The 21,427-nt window shown below is 45.8% G+C and overlaps 2 protein-coding genes across 2 annotated transcripts; one reads left to right on the top strand and one right to left on the bottom strand.

Annotated features, from left to right (window-relative positions):
• Positions 1-112: 112 nt before the first annotated feature.
• On the top strand, positions 113-3,395 carry LOC126870912 (ruvB-like 2). The gene is made up of 7 exons (XM_050629104.1): positions 113-406; positions 1,015-1,128; positions 1,202-1,636; positions 1,716-2,148; positions 2,213-2,481; positions 2,566-2,671; positions 2,759-3,395. Exons 1-7 carry the CDS (start codon positions 401-403, stop codon positions 2,782-2,784), a joined length of 1,389 nt encoding a protein of 462 aa, XP_050485061.1. The 5' UTR covers positions 113-400; the 3' UTR covers positions 2,785-3,395.
• Positions 2,816-7,015, bottom strand: LOC126870926 (uncharacterized). The gene is made up of 3 exons (XM_050629121.1): positions 6,320-7,015; positions 3,406-3,537; positions 2,816-3,321 (listed from the first exon to the last, which is right to left on the bottom strand). Exons 1-3 carry the CDS (start codon positions 6,426-6,428, stop codon positions 3,293-3,295), a joined length of 270 nt encoding a protein of 89 aa, XP_050485078.1. The 5' UTR covers positions 6,429-7,015; the 3' UTR covers positions 2,816-3,292.
• Between the last annotated feature and the right edge of the window lie 14,412 nt (positions 7,016-21,427).

Here is a 21,427-nt window from a genome sequence, read left to right as displayed (position 1 = left end):
GTCGAAAAAGATCAAGATGGAAAGCAATGGAAGTTCTTGTTCCGCGCATGCGTTATACATATACATGTATACTATGAATGTTGAGACAGAGCAGAACATGCTATTCATCTCTGTGTACCCCGTAGAACAAGACCTTTTTTGTTCTCCATCTTAGTTCTTTTCCACTCAAAAGACGGATCATTACCCCTAGCGAATATCTAGACCTATTTATATAACCATTGCCGTCACAGATTGCACCAATTAACGCATTCTTTCTGGCTACGTCACTGGTGACGAATGCGCATACGCACGCTTTTGGGATTTTTGTGGTAGCGCCGCTATTGGCAATCCTCGCATGCAGGACTGTTTAAAAAGGTTCTGTTTTATTGTTAAGGAATAAACACGTGGAAAATCTGCAAACATGGCGGTAAATATTCATTATGAATTAATATTATAATTAGCTAATTTTTGTACTTTTTACGTTATATTCGACAAACATATTCATATTACCATGTTTTTGTCTTGTTTAGTCAATTAACCTATTTGGAATACATTTATTTTTCTAAGCGTTTGAAAATATAAAGAACGTTTTTGTTTATCGTATTATTTTTACGGTAGGATGTATCGTTTCAATTTTGAATAGTATAATGCTTTATATTTCTATATTTCATCTTTAATGGAATTGAAGGAAAACAAGTTGGCATAGCAACTGTTGTTTGATCGATATGCTTTTGTAATATTTGGAGAGATATAAAGATAGAAAGATAGAAAGAGCGATATAAGAATAGAAAGAGAATGTTGCATAGAGACCCTTTATGTTTTGATCTTATAATGCGTGTACATCGATGTAATAAATATGTAAACATAAAATTGATCAAGCATCAGTGTAAACAATGGATTAAATAAGGACAGGAGAGGTCTTTATACAGCTTTCTGTTTCTATTCCCACTCTTGTATTATATCTCTGTCTCTATGACAATACTGTATGTAGGATATATTAGCACTATATTAATATAATTACTTTCTTTATTTTAGGCTGTCGCGGCTGCAAAAGTTCAAGAAGTTCGTGAAATCACAAGGATAGAGAGAATTGGTGCACATTCTCATATTAGAGGTTTAGGCTTGGATGATAGTTTAGAACCTCGCCATGTAATATATATTAGTCTTTTGTGCATTGTGACTTCAATACCTACTTTTATTAACTTTGTGTATGATTATTTAGGTGTCGCAAGGCATGGTTGGTCAGCTTATGGCACGAAGAGCCGCAGGTGTTGTGCTTGAAATGATTAAGGATGGTAAAATAGCAGGCAGAGCTATATTGTTGGCAGGCCAGCCTGGGACTGGAAAAACTGCCATTGCCATGGGAATGGCGCAAGCTCTAGGAATGGATACTCCATTTACTTCAATGGCAGGTTCTGAAATATATTCTTTGGAAATGAGTAAAACAGAAGCTCTTACTCAAGCTATTAGAAAATCTATCGGTGTCAGAATCAAAGAGGAAACAGAAATTATAGAAGGTGAAGTAGTCGAAATACAAGTGGATAGACCTGCTACAGGTATAGGTGCTAAAGTTGGTAAACTAACACTGAAAACAACGGAGATGGAAACGATCTACGATCTAGGAAACAAAATGATCGACAGTTTGATGAAAGAAAAAGTTAGTAAAGACAAGCAATGAACATTTATTCTTCCGTAACATTGTTTATCGGGTTCCTTACAATTATGATTCGCTTAAGGTACAAGCTGGAGACGTGATTACAATCGACAAAGCCACAGGAAAAATAAATAGACTGGGAAGGTCGTTTACTAGAGCTCGTGACTATGATGCAACTGGTTCTCAAACTCGCTTCGTACAATGTCCCGAGGGTGAATTACAAAAACGCAAAGAGGTCGTACACACAGTAACTTTACACGAAGTCGATGTTATTAACAGCAGAACCCACGGATTTTTGGCGCTGTTCTCTGGCGATACAGGAGAAATTAAATCAGAAGTACGAGACCAAATAAATGCGAAAGTCGCTGAATGGCGCGAAGAAGGAAAAGCAGAAATCGTTCCAGGCGTTTTGTTCATCGACGAGGTCCACATGCTCGACATCGAATGCTTCTCGTTTCTTAATCGAGCACTTGAAAATGAAATGGCACCAGTCGTTATTATGGCTACAAATAGAGGTACCTTATACTCGTTCATATATGTTGTTTTGATTGATAAAAAATTAATCGTTGAATCTTACAGGTATTACTAGGATAAGAGGAACGAATTACAAAAGTCCGCATGGTATTCCAATAGATCTATTGGATCGTATGATTATCGTTCCAACGAGTCCGTATCAAGAAAAGGAATTGAAAGAAATTCTAAAGATAAGGTGCGAAGAAGAAGATTGCGAAATGGCGGATGATGCTCTAACCGTCCTTACCAGAATCGCATTAGAAACTTCATTGAGATACGCGATTCAATTGATTACTACTGCTTCTCTCGTTAGCAGGCGAAGGAAGAGTACGGAAGTAAGTATCGTATTATACGTGCTGTTAGTCGTATACGTACTTCTTATACTGTTACAAGAACATAAAGATAATATGTAAATACAGGTCAATATCGATGACGTGAAGCGTGTTTACCAGCTATTCCTCGATGAAAGTAGATCTACACAGTTTCTCAAAGAATATCAAGATGATTTTATGTTCAATGAAATGCGTAAGTAAATTCTGTAGAGAAGAATGAAAGAATTAGTAGAATCTTTACGTTTCTCAAATTTCATTCGTGTAATTGTTTCTGTTACAGCGGAAGAACCGATGGAAATATCGTAACGATAGGTAGATAAATAAATTTAAACGCGAATGTTGTTCAATAAAAGTTTATAATTTTCTACTTATTAATTCCTTTCAATATTTCTTCAAAATGTTGGGCAGATATACATAAATGTAATGTATAAACATTATAATAGCAGAAACGACGTACTATAGCTCAAATTAAATATAAAAACTTAACAGATTCTCTCTTCATACTCGCTACAGTTTGGTTTTACAGCGTTTGATTTTTCTTACGATTATTAATAAATTCATAACGACAGAGTTAATTAACTCTAACATTAATCGTCGAGGTAAATTAGTTTTTGGCGTAAACTCTCTGTTACTTTTGAAATCTGTCGTACATTTCAAATAAATCTGAGATTTGCTTACAATCTATAACTTTGATATATATATATAATATATATATACATCACCGTACGATGTTAATGAATATATACCGCTTCATCGATGACAGACTACGATACGAATAAAGTCAATCTGCAACTAGTACGTATATTTTGTACCTTTACGTTTTCTTCTCTTGGCTCTTCTTAACTGTAAGAAACGATATTTATTGTTCCTTTCATTGGATATACATGTATACAAATACATACATAGTTTGGCATAAATTTTGCTTACTCGTTATCAATTTTATTCCACCCTCCGGTTTCAAGGACGACTGAGCCTTCTTATCTTTCGATATGAATCCCAAACCATATTCCATTTTGTAGACGGGGAGAGGAATCACCGTAGACGAGACTGGTATCATCACTGAAACAATCGATAGCGAAATTTCGCATTAAATATCACCAGGTTTCGTTCAAGAGTTGCGCTTTAAAGTTTACGCGCCTTAAGGATACAGAAGATAAGTTCATTACGTTTCAGAGTATCGCAATTTCTCTCGCATTTCGCTCTACGAATACTCGTAGGCAGAATCGTTTCTCATCAAGTAGGAAAAGGAACGTAGGTAACGTGGCGAGGCGCTAAACATTTATTCGCAGTATCCTTAACGAGGAATATTTGCTTATCGGTTTTAATCGAATATCGATTCGGTAAGTAGGCGACTGTCAGCGTCGACGTCGACGTCCATTCGACGAGTTGCAGCCAAGATAGCGAGCTACTCGTGCAAATCTTTGCTATTACGATTGCTGTTGTCCATCGCCGCGAAATTTTGATTAAATTCTCATTGGCGAATTCGCTACTGAATTATCTTATTATTTCTTTGGAATATTTCGTTAAATCGAATCAAGGTACTTCGTCCACGTTAAAGCAAAGTGAAAGGAGAAATTTTACGGGGATCGTATTTGAAAATTAGTAGCTTTCGAGTAACGATAAATTTTCGTAGCGAAAGTAAAAGAATATTCCATTTACGTAACTCGAGAGAGATTCTTTGCGAAGCGATATTCGAGAAGCGTGGATTTTCGCTACGAATCACGTGAACGGTGAACGCATTGAAACGTTTCAAATCACGCGACTACACGGCCAATCTGCGTGCCATACTCCACTGCAGTTGACATTTACGCCGATTAATTATCATATTTAACATTCTCCCTCTCTGTTTCTCTCTAATAGTCCAACGAAGGTCGAGTCGTACAGGTTCTACTATCGTTTTGCGCGACACGCGTCTCCTTGCTGTACAGGGTGTCAGAACGAGCGCAATTAGGTGCGTTCGGACGACTCTTAGTAGCTGCGGCTGCGAGCTCTTCAGTTTCCTAACAGAATCTTAATTGCATATTAATCGTTGGCTCGTACCTTCGTATTAATAGCGATCGAACTGTTCGGTGTTATTAAGAAGCCGATAACTCGATAACGCTAATAACCCAATAAACTCGACGTTACTAATGAACCGATAACTCAATTTTCCTAACAGCCTAACTAATTCAATGGTATTAGCTTTTCCGCTCGCCCATTCCCGCTATAACTCTATCTGGTCTTTCGATCTTCGATCAATTGCCCAGTTTCTTTGCATCATGCGTTCCGAGACAAAGTTCTCTTAGGCTGAAAGGGACGACGAGAAGCAGCTTCGACGTTGCAAACGACGACGAACAGATAAAGATCGGTACGCAACTTGGCGAGCAGAAACGGGCACGCCGGCGCACCTTTCAATCGTCACGACTCTTCCAACGAAAGGAAACGCGGATCAACAGCGGTGGTGCGCGTACTCGTCCAGCGAGTATCCTGCTATCCTAGAAACCAGCCGACAACACGAAACAGCAGACACAACGCTACTCTCCGCTCCAACAGTTGCACCGGGGATACGATCTACTCGAGATATCGCGGCCTCGCTATAATCGAAGCCTACGCTGAACGTGGACTGACGTCATCGGCCCGTTATTCCCACCTGTCAAACGTGGCCCGAAGGAAATTCGGGCTCGAAGAAATCGCTCTTTATTTGGCCAACAACCGTTCCGGACACAGACGTCGGCGGATACCGACCGATCGTCGGTTTTGTCATCGCCACGATGCGCTCATTGACTGTAATTTATGCTACTCTCCGGTCTCTCGCGGTTAGGCAACGAGAAGACAGATAACGAGCAATAGCGACGGTGTAGCGGAGTTTGATCGAGTTGTCCGAAGTTCCATCGATACCGGCTCGGTCCTATCGAGACGTCGATAAAACGCCACGCCAAATGACGATGCATTTGTCAACCTGTGGTTTGTCGTCGCCGTTTACCATGTACGATCAACAAGGTAAACAAGCCTCGAGAATCGATTGTCGATCCAAAGACCTGCACGAATTAGTCATCGCTAGTTAGATCACAGTTTATATCTGTTTGGCGAGGTTCGCGTAAGCGCTTACATATAAAGCAGGAAACGGGACGTCACGCGACTCGATGCTTTCCAAATTGTCGGAAGAATGAAACGAAGGGAGTAGAGGCGGCGGAGGCGCGACGCGATGGAAAAGCGAAGAAAAGAAGATTCGGTCGTAAGGAGAGAGAGGTCAAGGCGCGTCTTCGTATCGATATGGCACGAGCGGCAACGATTAAGGTGAAAGCTTTTCCGCGGTCAGACGTTCCCGCGCGACCAAGACCTCCAAGATCCAAGTTAGGATCTCCGTGCAGATCGGAGAAAGAAGCATCGAAACTTTCGATTCTTTAAGAAGCACCACGAACGCCTCGTTACCTCGCTCATCTCGCGCTTCGATATTCATCCAGGCAAACGATAAAGACATCAGTTTCGCGAAACAAAGGAAGTCTCGTTGCGGAGTCGATCGAGGTTTCTTCGACGTGTTACGCAGCCAGCGAAGACGAGTCCGAATCGCGTAAAACTCGTTGCACGGGCAAAATCCCGAACGATTTTTCGTCCCGTTTGACTGGAAGATGTACGAGAAAGTGAAAAGAAAGCGAGTCACTTTTTCACGGCGCAGCATGGACACAGCTGAGGGAAAACGGAAAAGACACCATTCGCTTGGTCGCGCACTAGCGTTACGAATTTGTTCCTAATCGAACGTTAAGCGGCAACAGTAGCGTAGGTATCATCGCGGATTATCGTCGCTTAGATTTCAATTTCTTGTTAATTTATTTCGTGTTAATTAATCAGAGACACGTCTTACCTGGCTCGAACACGTTGTCGTGGTTCCTTTTGTAGATGGTCGGTTTCGCGTACGTCGTCGCGATCGTCACGAGGAAACAAACGAAAAGGAAGGTCGGAAGAAACGACATGGTTCGCGGGAGGAAGGATCGTGTTTCCGGTGCGATCGTGGGCCGATCGAAGAGAACGATGTCGCGAGGTTGCTACTCTTGGCGATGTTTGGGCCGGCACTACGCGGAGCAAAGACTAAAGAGGTGAAAACACTTGCCACGAGTGGGGAAAGCTGCGAATAAACAACAGAATTGCCACTCTCCGGCAACTCGCAGCTTCGGATTTCTAGCGCAGCCAAGTACCGCGACACAGTCAAATTTCTTCAACCGCGAAAGGAAAGTAGATTTTCTGTTTCAAGTCCTTCGTTCGAGTTTCGCACGAGAAAAGGTTCCCACGATCGATTCCGGTTTCGTTCCGATTCAAAAATTTCCATTTCTACGTTCCACTGGTTCGACGTTCTCTATTTCTAAATGTCACGCGTGGAACGCGACGCATATAGTTTTACATCGCCTCTTTCCCAACCGGCTGGGACATGGAAATATCCAAAGGCTAGCAGAATTTTCATATTTCTCGTCGATGCTCGGCAAAAGATATCGCACAGGCGAGAAAAAGAGTCGCAAGACGAATCGTATGAGTCGATGACGAGTCGCGTCGATGATGGAACGGCAAAGGGAAGGAGACAAGAAAGAGGAGGAAAACGTTTCAGACGAACAACGAAGGAGCGTCAAGGATTCGTATTAATCATTGACGATATTCGTCATTCGTCGATTTATCTCACGCGTTCTCGTTTAACGACTAAAGAGCACGACGAGCGGCGGCAGACTCGCGGCTCGTGTCGCGCTGGGAAACACGACGCAGAGATGGCCAACGCGGTATTTCACGCATTTAACGCGCATATAATCGCCTAGCATTTTCCTTTCTGGTTTGTTCGCGATCGCGCAACCGTGTTCAAGTTGCGCAACGCGTAACCACGCTGCGTAAAAAAGATGCCAGGGAAAGCGAGAGATTTCGCGAGGAAACGAATCGTCGGACGCGTTTCCTCAAAGGGATGACAGCAGCGAGGAAGAAAGCGGCGAAACAGTTGAATATTGCGGTAGTTAATTATACGGTGGATCGGATCGGTCTAGTTGGGTCCGGTAGTCGAGTCGGGTGTGACAGCAACGACCTGCCGCTGGCCTAACAATGGAAACTGGGTTAAAAAGTGAAAGGATCCAGAGATCGAAGGAGGAACGACCGTGGCTCCTATTCGGCTCGCTATTCGCTATTCTGTATTCGCGTGGCGATAGAGCTAGTCGCACTGTTCCGGTCCGTATAATCGGCTTTCCGGGTCCAGTGGTTTCCAAATTGGCAGAAATTTCGCTCGGTCGGTTTCGTGTCTAAAGCAACTCCGTTTTTTATCTTTTCAAAAATCTCGAATTACCTCGAGAATAACTGTCTTTCTATACTACGAGCTATATGTATAAATAGCGAGCAACGAAGCAGAGTTTTCTGTTTTGTCCTATTTTTTTTTTTTCCACCTCTCCGACGGAGAAATCCCTCCTTTCTCTGCTTGTTCCCTCGCTGTTCTTTCGCGTTAATCACCCCATTAATTACCCGCTGTTTGTTCATTCTTTCAGCCGTTCGTCGATCGGCAAACGGAAACACGCAAGTCGGCGAAAGTCGTCGCGACTCTCGTTTCATCGTTTCGCGTTCACGTGCGCGCGTTTCTCGTTCTCGAAATTTGCTCACCTCGGCCGATTAACTTTATTCGCAACGACGCAAAGCTATCTGTGTTTCTACCCTCGAAAGACTCGTTATCGCTAAAACACCGTTTACCGAACGTATAAAGCTTCTTCGTTTTGTCTCGCAGCACATTTTGCGCAGTCTAGATGTTATTCGGAAACCTTGTTAAACCTCCTATTTGCGAAAGATGCCGTTCCGACGCCTGTAGGTAGCTGTTATCGCGTAACCGGGCCAAGTACGATAGATTTACATAGTCGTTAGCGTTTAAGAATAGTCAGCCTGGCGATCTAACTTGCAGTGTAAACTATCGAAAGGATACAAAATCGCGATACAGAAATTGGAAAATACGTTGGACGTATCGAGCTCACGTTCGAAGCGCCATACGTAGGGATCATCGGTAATCGGTAGATCGGTCGGTAGATGGAAAACCAAAACGACGGCAGCTTGAATCGATTAGAAGGAGTTGCACGAAACGAGCAAAGGCATGCACGGCTGACACATCCGGGTCTTGCCGCGCATAATCTAGCCATTCTGTCGCGGCAGTCTGTTCTTGTATCGGTCGGGATACACGAGCCGAAATTATTTCATCCACCCCCGCGGCTTTATGGAGATGTCAGCGACGGATCGGAGGAGTGCGCGCGACAGGAACGTCACCAACGACCAGGCAAATGGTCTGTAAAAACGTGACGTCATGTTCTCTTTTAGATAGACACCTGCCTCGAAATAGAAAAGATACAGGCATTATGATTTTCAATCAGGGAGGCTACTTACTTTGCGCCCGATTTGACACGAGTCGTACGAGCGTTCTACGTAACGCTCGAAAACCTTGATTTCTCGGCACTCGAGGTATTTTTAAAACGAAAGTTGTTTCAAGTGTCAAGCGTAACCGGGGCGTCCTTAGACGTTGATAATTAATAGCATTAGGGATCGTCGATGCACCGACCCTTGATCGAGAAAAACGTATCGCCTCGGATAGAAATTCGATAGGGAAGCACACATAAGCGTACGGTTTGGGCAAACAGACGTTCCATTTCGGACAGCGTCGTCCCCTGAATCTCCGCTTTCCCCCATTAAGGAGAAAACGAGGGGAATCAAGCGGAATCGAGAGGAGTGACTCATTCGGTAAGTGCATCAACGTACGAACGATGCGCGCGTTAAACGACACAAATCCCCTGTTTTCGGCTGAAAATACCCGCCACTGTCGAGAAATTCGACGGAGATAAATTTTTTTGAAAAAGAAAGAAACCTCCGTTTGACGGGGGAATTTCGCGTGCCACCTTTCAATTTTGACCCGAAGATTTCCACCGGTTCCCGAGAAATACGGATCTCAAAAATTGTTTGAAAAAGCGTCGTTCCTCTCGAGTAGGTTTCTTCCTTTCGCGAGTATCGTTCGACAGAGTTTGCGAATTGGAAGCCTCGTGTCGTTTATGGAAGACAGAGCGTTTCCTGTTTGCGTTATAAGCGCGGTCTCTGCTACTGGCAGTTTTCGTGCAATGTCTCTGCTATAAAGCGATCGGTCGTAAAGAGAGCACGATAGCGAACTCCGGACGAGATTTATTACTATTTTTACGATCTTGAAGGCAATCGTGCATTTTATCGCGTATCCTCGGTGCGCGCACTTGCAACGAACTGCGATAAGTCGAGGCGGAAGTAGAAACAACGTAGATAAGAGAGTCGGATCGCTTCGACCCTTATCGACGATGATCCTCCGTGGAACCTTGGAAATCGCCGTTTGCCCGCGAAACGGTCAATCGATCTGAACCGACGAAGAAAGCATCGAAGAAACGCCAGGCATCGGAAGAGCCTTCGGCAGACTCGTTCGGCATCTCGTTTCTCCTCCTTTTTCACTTTCCACGGCTGTACTCTTTTTTATTAACTCCGCAGCCCAGGCCGTGGTTGACTCGACAGATACGAGGAGAATAGGAGTAGAGAATGCAAGAAGAAGGCTCGTCCGAGTTTTTACTAATTACCAATTATAAAAACTGCTAATCGTTACTTGCATGCTTGGTATCTCCTCTTTGTTTCCCCTTGGTCTTTTTACTCCTTCTCTTTGTACGATTTTCCACGCGATCATGTTTGTCCCAGCAAAGGCTACTCACCAGCCATTTGATAATAAATTAAATTAAACTAGGTCAAATACAACTGACATAATCGTTTCGCCAGGTGCGGTTGATCGGTCGAATAAGCGGGAAATTTCGTTGCAGATATTTTTCAAGGTAAGTAGAATCGGAGTAGAATCGTAGCTATCAGTACGTTTCTACCTCTGTCAAGCAACGATCCTGATATCTCTGTATCGTCTTTTGGTCCACCGAGGTATCTTAAAGCGTCGTGAAAGAAAGAAAAGACAGTAGCGATGGAAGAGAACGATACGCGGAACGTACGCTGCGAGCCAGCCTTTTCACCGAAACTGTTAATCGATCGAAAACCACAGTCCCACCAAGCAAGCTTCGTATCGCGATTCATACAAGCCGGATGTCGCGCCGTATATCGCAATCGAAGATAATTCCGTTTCCTTAATTCGAAACGAGAACACGCAAACCTCGTCGTCTCGGACATAGACACCATAGACGCTATTCGGAATATCGAGTTTCGGGAGACAGAATTTGGCCGGAACGTCGCTCGTTCTCGAGATTTTGCCGACGTTCGTCTTTTTTCCTCCAGCGTTCCGCGAACTGACTCTTTCAGCCGACGGACTGTATCCCGAAACGTCCATCCCTTATCGATGGTTGCGCAGAAAATCGAGCCAAATAGCCCAGAGACGGCGTACATTTCGCTCGGGTTTTCAAATTTTCTGGTAACGAGCGCCGGGAATTCGCGAAACACGGCAAGCTGCCGGCTGCTGGCTAAACCCGGCAACTTGGCCGCTCGTAGGAGATATAAAACATCTCGATATTGATTTTAGGCAGTCGCGCGAGACTTCGGAGTTCGGTAGCGACGACGTCTAGCCGCGTTTGGCTAGAGCCGCGAATCACGCGACCGACTACAGAAATTCACGGTGGACCGAGCGAGCCTGATATTCGGGAAAAATCGGCTGACACCCGTCAAACAGTATTGACGGCTGTGCGGTCTCCGCCCCGATAGAAAAAGAGCAGTGGCACGCGAAGCGACCTTTCACGGGACGATGGTTCTAAACCGATGGATAAAACCGACGCACTCCGTCGTTCGCCACGAATACTAATTACGAAAAATTGCTCGATACTCGACAGACAGCAGATTCCGTCCTTCCGCAAGGAATCAACGAACGCGAATCGGCGAACTACGGAGGGACGCCGACTCCGACCCATCGATCGCTAGATTGTCGCGCGATTACTTTCGAATCGATAATCATAGCCGCGTAACTCGTGACCGAGATAGCGCAAACAATCGCTGGTAACTGGCGCGAGATTTATTCGACGTTCAGGTTTGCTCGTAAGGTCCCTTCTTTATTAATCGCGTTCGTCCGATAGTGTCTTTCGGTTTCGTCGGTTCCGCGAGTCGTTCGACAGCGACTTTGTAAGTAAAGCGATCGTTTATCGACTATTTCGATGGATTTCACGAAGCCGGGCTATCGGTCGATATCGTTTGCACCGGACAACGGCAGATAAAATATACATAAAGCGAAACGCTTGGCACTGCCACGTTTTAAACACGGCTAAGAAGATTCGATGGCCGGTATCTTCGATCGTAAAGAATCGATGGATGGATTAGCAGAGCAACTGAAACCGCGGTTTATGACGCGGGTAGAACGCGTGTCCGTTGTGGTGCGACGTACGCGAATCAATCGAAACGACGTTTACGGGTCGTGCACCTTTGAAACCTACCTACGGATAACGACTTGGCGCGACACGTCCAGCCACGAGGTATCTAGACTCGGTACGACAGTTCCTTATGGATTTTACACGACTGTGCACTCGGCGAGGCACAATAGCCGCCCCGGTGACTAAGCCGCATTTCCGGGATACGAGAGAGATCTCTTATTTTCCCCATCGGTTCGGCTGCTACTTTCGCGTTGCCACTCCGTTTTCTCGACAACCGCGTGATTAACGAACCTCGGTAAAAATCCTCCGGGTCCTTGCAATCTACTAGTTCCAGGTAGAATGCAGCAATCGACGAGTTCTTAGCCGATATTCTTCCGCTGTTCTTCGCTTCCCTGAGCTTTCTCGGTGAAGCACGTTTCGACTGGAACTTCGAAACTCGGATGTCTCGATGTGCTCGATTTAACATCCTCGGTATTACAGCGAAGTACTAAACAGAAGGAATACGATGCCTTTCGAAGCGAGCGAACCCTCGCGTCTGCAAATTACGTTACACGCGATCCTGTGACAAATGCAGAGACGACGTTGTCTTTTCATCCGTGAATATGGCAATACAGCGGGTTATACAGTAGACTATTTAGCTTTACGCTGGCACGCTGGCAACAGTCGTTTCGCGCAAATTTCTCGCATTCGGATTACGAGCGCACAATGGAGAGCCGTTATCGCGTACGCCATCGGTCTTGCATGCATGCATAATTTTCCGCAGATAAGCCTGGAAACGAGTTAAAATCGAAATCCGTGAACGAGATGCTTCGCTCGAGCGATCTCCACCCGCAGCTTGAGACTTACGAATTTGTTCTATTCTCCGCTGTAATTTCTCGCCACTCTTTTTCTTCGCGTTGCAGCCGATACGTTTCGCTACACGCGTTTGCGTTTATCAAAAAACGTACGACTTTCTCCGTCGAATTTTTTCCTCCCCAACGTCTGTCGACGCGTAAAGCAGCCGATTGCGTTAACGTTATATGCTCAGGAAGCTGTTACTCGCGTGACGTACGGTCACGCGTGGCCGTCAAACGGAAAATCAATCGCCCCAGTCCGCTGGTTTGCGTAATCATCCGGACGAAAACCTGACCGAAATCGATCGGTGATCGCCAATGGGAAAACGAAAGTCGCCAACGCGTCCGTCCGACGATTAGATCGTTCCAAATTACCCGATTTCCAGTTTATATTCGACTCGATATATGGTCGTACGTAGGGTCGATAACTCGCCTAATCGCAATCTGTTGCATCGGGAGGCGCGTGAGTCTGGAGGAAAGGTCGGAACCGTCGGAAGGGTGGTTAAAAAAGAAGGAACGCGCGTATCGTGGCGAGGCAAATTCATGAAGAGGATGAGAGAGAGAGAGAGAGTGAGAGAGAATGAGAGAGAGGGAGCAAGGCGTGGAGATTTTCACGAGGCTAGAAGCACGCGTGCGCGCGATTACGCGTATCCCTGACAAATAACCGAACACAGCCATTCTGGCGTCCCCTATGAGTACGAGCGCTCGAGAAGCTCGTAGGGAATGGTTTGACGGAGATGGACGCAGAGGAGCCGCGTACTCCACCACCGGGCGAACGAGCGAAAAAGAGAGAAAATGTATGGTGTGTGTGTGTGTGTGTGAGAGAGAGAGAGAGAGAGAGAAAGATAAAGAGGGGCGAAGGGCAGCATGCGATAGGTGTACAAACGAAGAGAACAGAGAATCGAGGAGAAACGAGGAGCGAACGAGCAGGGACGAAGGGTGGTTACCGGTAAGAAGGGTGTACTACCCCTCGCTAGAGCCGAGTCTTACCGCGTTAATTGCAAGTACTTCCCTCGGGGTACCGCAACGGGTATACAGTTCCACCCACCTTGCAGGTTCCACCCCATCCAGTAGGGTTTAAGGGTACGCAGGGATGATTCGTGCACCCCTTTTTCCCTTTTCATGCTCACCCGGGTCCTTTCATTCCTCGCCAGTGGTTAAAATATTAGGATTTCCTCGAGGTCTTGTGCGTTCGTGTTGGGGCTATCGCACTAGCCCTCTCCTCCACCTTCTCTCGCTCTCGCCGAGATTCCCTCTCTTCTCTACCGCCGCTGACTCGTCAACGGCTCGACGCGACGCTGCTCCAGCCGATTCTACTCTCGAAAACTCTTCTTACTGCTTGACACCCTCGTTCGAAGCAACGGGCCAAGATTCGAATCAAAGGCGAGCTGCCGTTTCCACCGCTGTCGGTCCCAATATGCCCCTGCGCGTGTATTTCTTTCGCCGTAGCAAATTGTTTTTCGGAATATCCGATTTCCTTTGGATGCCTCGAACGATTTCGAAACGGGAACAACCGTTTCCGCGTTTCGGAATACGACGTTCGTTCTACCGCCGTATCTGGTCGAGTAAGTGGTTTTCGCGGGAGAGACAGTCTCGAAAACAAATTTCCGTCCTCTTCGACTGCGAGTATTCCTTTTCTTCTTGACAAAGCACGAGCCGATATAAAGCAGAAGAAGAAAAGAAGGGTAGTTACGCGATGGTAGATACCGGAATGTAAAACGTACTGAATCGCGTACTTTCATCTCGAGTACTCGCGGTCTTCTTCCTTGCATTCCCGCTCGCTTGTTACGCTCGCACGCCTCTAATTATCGAGTCATCGCACAACGAGCGTAATTGCCGCTGTCAAAGAGCATAGCGTTTCGCTCGTCGCCTTTGTCGTCGTTCCTTCGAGTTGCCAACACCGCCTCGCTACCACGAAATAAGACTCACGCGGACTACGCGGAGAGAGCTACAATGGTTTCTACTTCTTTTCTCGGTTTGAGGAAGCTCGACGCTTCAGTTTGTCAAGATCGTGGAGCTTTTGTCGTTCATCGTGGAGAAATTCGCCGAGACGCGGAGAAAAAAGAGTTATCTCGCTCCTTACATTTTGAGTTAACGAGCAGATCGGAGGATTAAACGCTTCCAACTCTTTTCTCTTGCTAATTCACCGGCCCGGCTCCCTTTGACCGTCTCCTATAAAACGAGCAGCGATAAAATTTATCTGGAAAATTTAGGAACGCGTCGCGTAGGCAAAGCGTCCCGCTTTCCTTTAGATCCTTAGAGTAAAAAACGTTGCGTGGTAACTTTAGCAGAGGTTCCTGCCGTGTTTTTATTTCCGTATGCCGTAAAAACTTCTCGTTCGTCCGTGGGTTACGTGGATTTCAATTTCGGTAGGCCCTGAAAAGCTGCAGGCTTACGATGAATTTCTCGAACCACGTTTTTCTTTTATCTTCTACCTCTTATTAAATCTCTCGAGCAGTCGTCGCGACCACTGAACGACTTAACGAAAGTTTTCGTACTTCTCCAAAGAAAGTTCGGAGTATTTGCGTCCGAAAACCAACTACCTCGATCGAACGAGTTGACGTAGCTGCACTTTTGTGAAAAACGATGGCGAACCAACGTCCCTTTCTTCGGCAAACTAAGGTCTTTGTCTAGAACGCTTACCAGGTGCTTTAATTCGAATAATCCTTCGTATCTCGAAGTATAAGAGAACTTTTCTCCGAGCCACGAGCCACGTAATTCGAGCCGAATAATCGCCGATCTCGGCGTTAATCCGCGGAAGAAAAAAGTTGGCTGAAGGCGTCGTTTCGCAAAAGGTAGGTAGCTTTCATTGTCGCAAGCAGAATCACGGCGGTAATTTATACGTAAACTTCTGATACGGCAACGTGCCGCGTTACGAACCAGAGGTAGCACTCGAAGAAGCTTGTATCGCGCCTCGTGGGAGCAGACCACCCGACCCCCGTCGTTTACCATCCATCTTCCGAACGTCCATGTGTGGAATACATGTTTAATAGAGATCGTATTTACAGCGACGTAAATCAAACTACGGTGTGGACATCGAACGTATGCAAGCCACGCTCGAACGTCACCGTCGCCTTGCCTCGCCTCGCTACGTGTCGCATCGCTTCGTGTCGCGTACCATCGTCGTTGTATCGCATTTGACCACTACGTATTATGTATATTCACGCGTCCACGTGCGACAACGCTACGTTCTGCCGCTCTGTGTCGCGACTACCAATCGAGTCCCTCGGCCTTTTCTGCTTTTCGACCAATTTGCTCGGCCTCTCCGACCTCGTTTCTGTTCGTCCCGGCAAATCGGTTACTTCTCGACGTTTCAAGACGTTACGGTTGCCAAATCGTCCAATTCTTTCAACGGCGAAGAGAGACAAAGAGAGAGAAGGTAATTTTGCACAACGTTCCGGGCAAATGAACGCACCCTCGCAGATGCGCGGATCTTCGTCTTGCTTTGACGAAGATTTCTCTTAAAGCAGACGGCAGGGACGGCTGATCTTTGAGGAAGCTTCGTTTCCTCAAGAGAAAGAGATACATTAGAAAAGGTACGAAGCGACGGTTTGGGAAACGGTGGAAAAATGGATGGACAAGCAAAAACTGACGAGGACGAAGCGTCAAAGAGTTTGAAGGTAACGATGGTGGAGAGGGCGAAAGCAGGCAGGGAAAAAGGAAGACCGGCAGCAGAGGATAGGAAGAGGGGTGTTTCGAGTGTCTGCTGCTGTTCTGGCCTGTGTTAACACTTTACGCCTCCCTTTTACGTATTACCGTCTCCACTTAAACGCTTTCGTACGAACTTGGACGGTCTGACTCGTAAAATACAGCCGTAACTACTTTCATGCGATACGCCGTGCACACCGAGCGAAAACAGCTCGAGACTCTGCACCCGCTTGAAATTTCTGCATCGCGAATCGAATCGCTCTTTCGCGAAAAATTTTTTTCTACGACGATTTACCGACCGACGTAATCGACCTACCATCGAGTAATCGAGTTTCGTGATTTTACAAATAGGAAATGTACGAAAGAAACAGATTCACCGAAGCGAGTTCTCGGAACGATGTACGAAACAAATTTCCAAAGTTTGCCGGCGAAAAGTGGTCGGATATTCGGTAATCATCGCCGAGAGAAAATCGTTGCCGAGGAACGAGCGGTCTGTCGAGAGGAATTTGTCGAAACTTCGCCACTTTGATTGCCTCTATATCTTTACACGACCGATCGACGCGTCGACGGTCTTCTGCACTGCGGACGTTTCTATGGATCATTCGCGAACTTCGAAAAAGCTGGTTGGGGTCGTTGCGCAACACACGGCAATCGCGTCAACGAAAAAACTTCGAGATCGGATCTGCGTGATCCAAAAATCTACGAAAGAAAAGGACGAAGATCTTCGATTACGTCGAAATGGCTGAAAGTAGCTAAAAGCAGAGGCGTGACAGCTATCCGAAGAACGTAAATTGAAAACGTCGACGACCGGCTTAGGCAGGTAACGATCGAGCGAATTCGAACGATCGAAAGTCGTCGAAAGAATCGATTCGTGTTATTAGATCGGCAGAGACGGCAGCCTGTACATTTCACCGGGTAAACAATGTGCGTTCCGAGAAGTTGGTAGGTTGCAGGATGCTTCAGACTGCATTCGGTTTCCGGCGTCCGGGAGTGGAGCAGGGGTGAGCGCGGTATGCGAGCGACCGTGTCGTCTGCGGTGCGGTGAATAGGCGAAGTGCCAGCTTCGAACTTTGTTGACTCGTTCCACCGCGTAACTTGCATCGTGCTCGATAGAGACAAGTACACAAGTACGACCTACGAGTGGACCGGATTCTAGCTTTTCCCTCTCGGTGCAACACGTTGCATCCCGTACACTCCGATTTACATCCGAGAAAACCTCACGAAAAAAATACATTTTTCGCGTTATTTTCTTCGGTGTTGATCGATCAGATGTACAGTCCCGTGTATTCCTGTCGACTTGGCAAGTTCAAGAAATAAATATATATATCGGAGGAAAGCTCTGACGGGAATTGAAAAGTGGCGATACGGATGGGCGGAGTGACGTAGGATTGTCGATGGGACGGACGAGCGTACTTATCTATCGGATGGATAGGAACGAATAACGCGGCTAGCGATTTCAATGAGCAAACCCTACCGGAATAGTGTAAACACGAACGAGAGACGGACACTATCTAGGTAGGAACGAATATGTGTGACTTGTCTGTAGAGATATGCGTAAATCAGCGGTGCATCGACCTTTAACAGGTTGACTGTCGCGCGAATTTTATATCTTTTGTCCGAAATATATTACGCCATAACGTTCAATTTTTCCAGAATAATTATATGGTATTTGATAATTAGACAGCGATTTTGTATGCATTTACAGGAGAAATTTAAAGTCGAATAATTACACAGAATGTGTACATGATATGAAAACGTATATGAAAGTATAATGCGTTCTATGATACGTCGTAGCTACAACAATTGTTGTTTTTTTATTTCTATTAAACTCTGCAGTTTAGCGATAATATTATCTCAAATTCATTCGCATCGTTGAACATTTTTTCAACGATATTTATCTTATTTTCATCGCTCTAAAATATTTATAGCGAGGCGTGGGCCACCGATGGCCACAGCGGCAATTAACGCGTTAACGACAATCGCTCGTATTTTTTATCGGAAAGATCGTATTTTCTTCTCGCTGTAATGGATAGAAATTCGTTTCGCGATCCTCCGAGGATCGTTAATACGTCAAAAAGAAGGTCGCGCGATTTAAAAGACTATTTGCGGCAATTTCTATCGTTCGGTGATTTAGCGATTGCGCCAACGGCACCGAGAACTTTCCCGTATTTATGGCAATTACGTAGATCTATGCTGCAGAGGACAGGGCAGAGATTACCAAGAGCCAATTAATCGTATGCGGTTGAACAGTCCGAACCCGAAGGGAAGTCTCCTATTTGTTAGTCTCAAATCCCACTCCACCCACGCTCCTAACGCTGCCAAATAGGAACACGAGCGATCCTAGAACCGGACAACGTTAAAACACCGATAAGTACACCAAGAGGAGCGGAGCAGTCGCGTATCTTCATAAAGGAAACTCGGATCGCTGTTCTCTCCCTTCCTCGAGGGATTCGCGAAAAGATCAAAGGCAAAGGTCGTTAATTTACGTACGATTAATCTAACTGCCGCATATTTTAGATACACGTACGTCGACAAATTTCCTATTCCATTTTCCGAACGATCGTTGATCGTCCCGCGTGTGTTGCAAAGACCGCGGATAGCGTCGAACAAACATTGGACCGCCGTAAACGCGATTCCGTAGATTTTGACGTTGTTTTATTTAAGAACCAAGGGTTTTATCGAATTTACGAGACGACAAGTGGCGGGCAGTTGGTTTGGTAAAATCGCTCGCTTTGTTTTCCTTCTATGCTAAATTCGCGTAAAATTGTCAAAAATTCCAACGGTTCGATCGGCGTTCGTCGATGACTCGCGTTTGCCTATTAGCAAAAGCTAATTTTGGATTTGATTTTACGAATCGTATACGGAACTATCCTCACTTTAGATATTTCTATCGTTACGGACTTAAACAGGTCATCATTCGAGTTGCGCTGTTGTCTACTCGTTGTCCCTAGATGCGACGTCGGCATGCGATGCGATTTACGGCGACCTGGCGTCGGTATAAAAGTTTTTACGATCGCGTGAAAGAAACGTCGTTTCGATTCATCGTTCCTCGATGGCAAATTTAGCGTCGAACGGATAAAAATAAAGCCGGAGTCGGCCAACGAGTAGGACGAAGATGGTAAAAATATGAAGAAGGGAGGCGGAGAAGGAAAAAAGACGGGAAGAAACAGTAGAAAACGGGTTGTCAGTCGGTCAGAACTAGCTCGTAAGAAGCCATCCCCCAGGAGCTTTCCGGTGTCAGACGCTTCCTGTGTTCCTATCTGCCTCTATATACCTATCGATCCTCGACCTGCACCCTCCTCTTTGTGCCATCCGACTGTCGTCCCTCTCTTTTCCACCGCCCTTTCGACCTCCTCGTCCCTCCAGGCTCGATCTATATCGTATTCGTACCCCTCTCTACACGAGGTGTCCTCGCTCGTAGCTCGCGCCATAACGCTCAGGGTAATTTACCTTGCATATTTATACGCACGTCTCATCGAGAAAAGTGCCTCCGTTAAATGCTGCTCTTCTTTTCTCTTCCATTCTTTCTTCTCCTCTCTTCTTCTCTTTTCTCCTCTTCGCCCTTCTACCTCTTCACCATTCTTCATCTCTGCTCCTTCACCCCGTGTATCTGTCGTTTTCTCTCTTTGCTCGGGGTTAACAACGTTTAATAGATTCTCGCTAGCGGAGCTTCGATATTCTAGAATCGCGATTTTCTTCAACCGCGAGCGATCAAGGGTGAGTCGATGTCGTCTCGTATAGAAATCTCGCGACTCGTCTTTCCAGGTTCGCTCGTCTCTTCGTAGTCAATATCATTTTTCAATCGAAGGAAGCGTTTCGTCTCTTGCAAAGAGAATTCCAGCTGAAATGGAATCGCCTCGAGCGCCGTTTCTATTCCGCACAGGGGCGTTTTCAGAACCTTTTCTCGTTTTCTACGCCCGCGACTCGAACGAATCGATCATTTAACGCGAATACCTCGCCGAACGGTTCTCGACTCGATCGTTTAGCAGCATCTACGGCTACGATTAGCCGGATGCGATCGCCAGGCGAAAATATGTTCAGTGACGATTAGAACGCACGAACGTAGACACCGGTTGAATATGTAAGCAGACAAGGGCCGGGACGACGATACCGGCTTTCGTTAATAATTAATCCGTTAAATGATTAACCGGTGTTCGGCCGGCAAAACCGTCTGACTTAACCTGTCTAATTCCATCGTAAATCATTCATCGTGTCGATGTCACTTCGAAGTTTATTTCGATCGTAATAGTCGACACTGTCCTATAAAATAAAGTTTTCTCGCTTTTATGGAATTTACGCGTTAAAATTGGTATCCGTTACATCTAGTGAACGAGATCGAAGGCTGCCGGCAATCAATTCGCAATTACGCGACCCGATTTTCCGTGATCCCTTTCGAACAATTTCTTTTCAGAGACGATCGCTACCAAACGGCGAGTTCTTCTTCGTAAATTGATTCTCCATTTCTATCGGAAGAAAAGACGGTACGCTCTGTTCGATCTCTCGCGAGTCCAATTTATACTCGCTGCTTCGGCTCATCCGATGGAAATCTGTTTCGAGGCAAACGCTTATGTAAATAAATTCTCGACACGGTGAGAAATACTTTGAAATTCTATAAGAGCGCTTCGGTTCGCGGAAATTCAGCAAACGTCGTAATCCTACAAATAATATAGAAGAATTTCACGTTGATCGGAAGTTGTGGAAGGTATAAGGCGATGCCCGAGGTAAAAATCATTCGACACCGATCGTGTCGGATGGTCTACGCCTATCTTTTACACCGAAGGAAACTGGACGAGACAACGAGAATCGCATTTGCGCGTAAAAGTTCGAAAACTAGGGATTTTCGCTGTCGCACGCTACAAATCGCACGTCTTTCAATGGAAAAACGCGGATGCAACGATTACCGGTCGAAGGACGCGAGATCGATCGAAAATCTCGCTTGTTTCTTACCTCGGACACAAACCACGAGTAGTTAGCCTGGTACCGACGAGAACACACCGAGCCATGCCCCACCGTGCACGCTAAAACGAGAGAATCAAAGTCTCCCTAGCTCCGACTCCCTCGCTTTCAGCGATGGCTCCGATCGTTCTCTGTCGCGTTCGCTCGCGCTCTGTAACAAACAACTACGTGTCCTGAAATAAT

Source organism: Bombus huntii, chromosome 11 (assembly GCF_024542735.1).
Source record: "Bombus huntii isolate Logan2020A chromosome 11, iyBomHunt1.1, whole genome shotgun sequence".
Classification (NCBI taxonomy): Eukaryota; Metazoa; Arthropoda; class Insecta; order Hymenoptera; family Apidae; genus Bombus; species Bombus huntii.
This window is presented reverse-complemented; position numbering and strand designations above follow the sequence as displayed.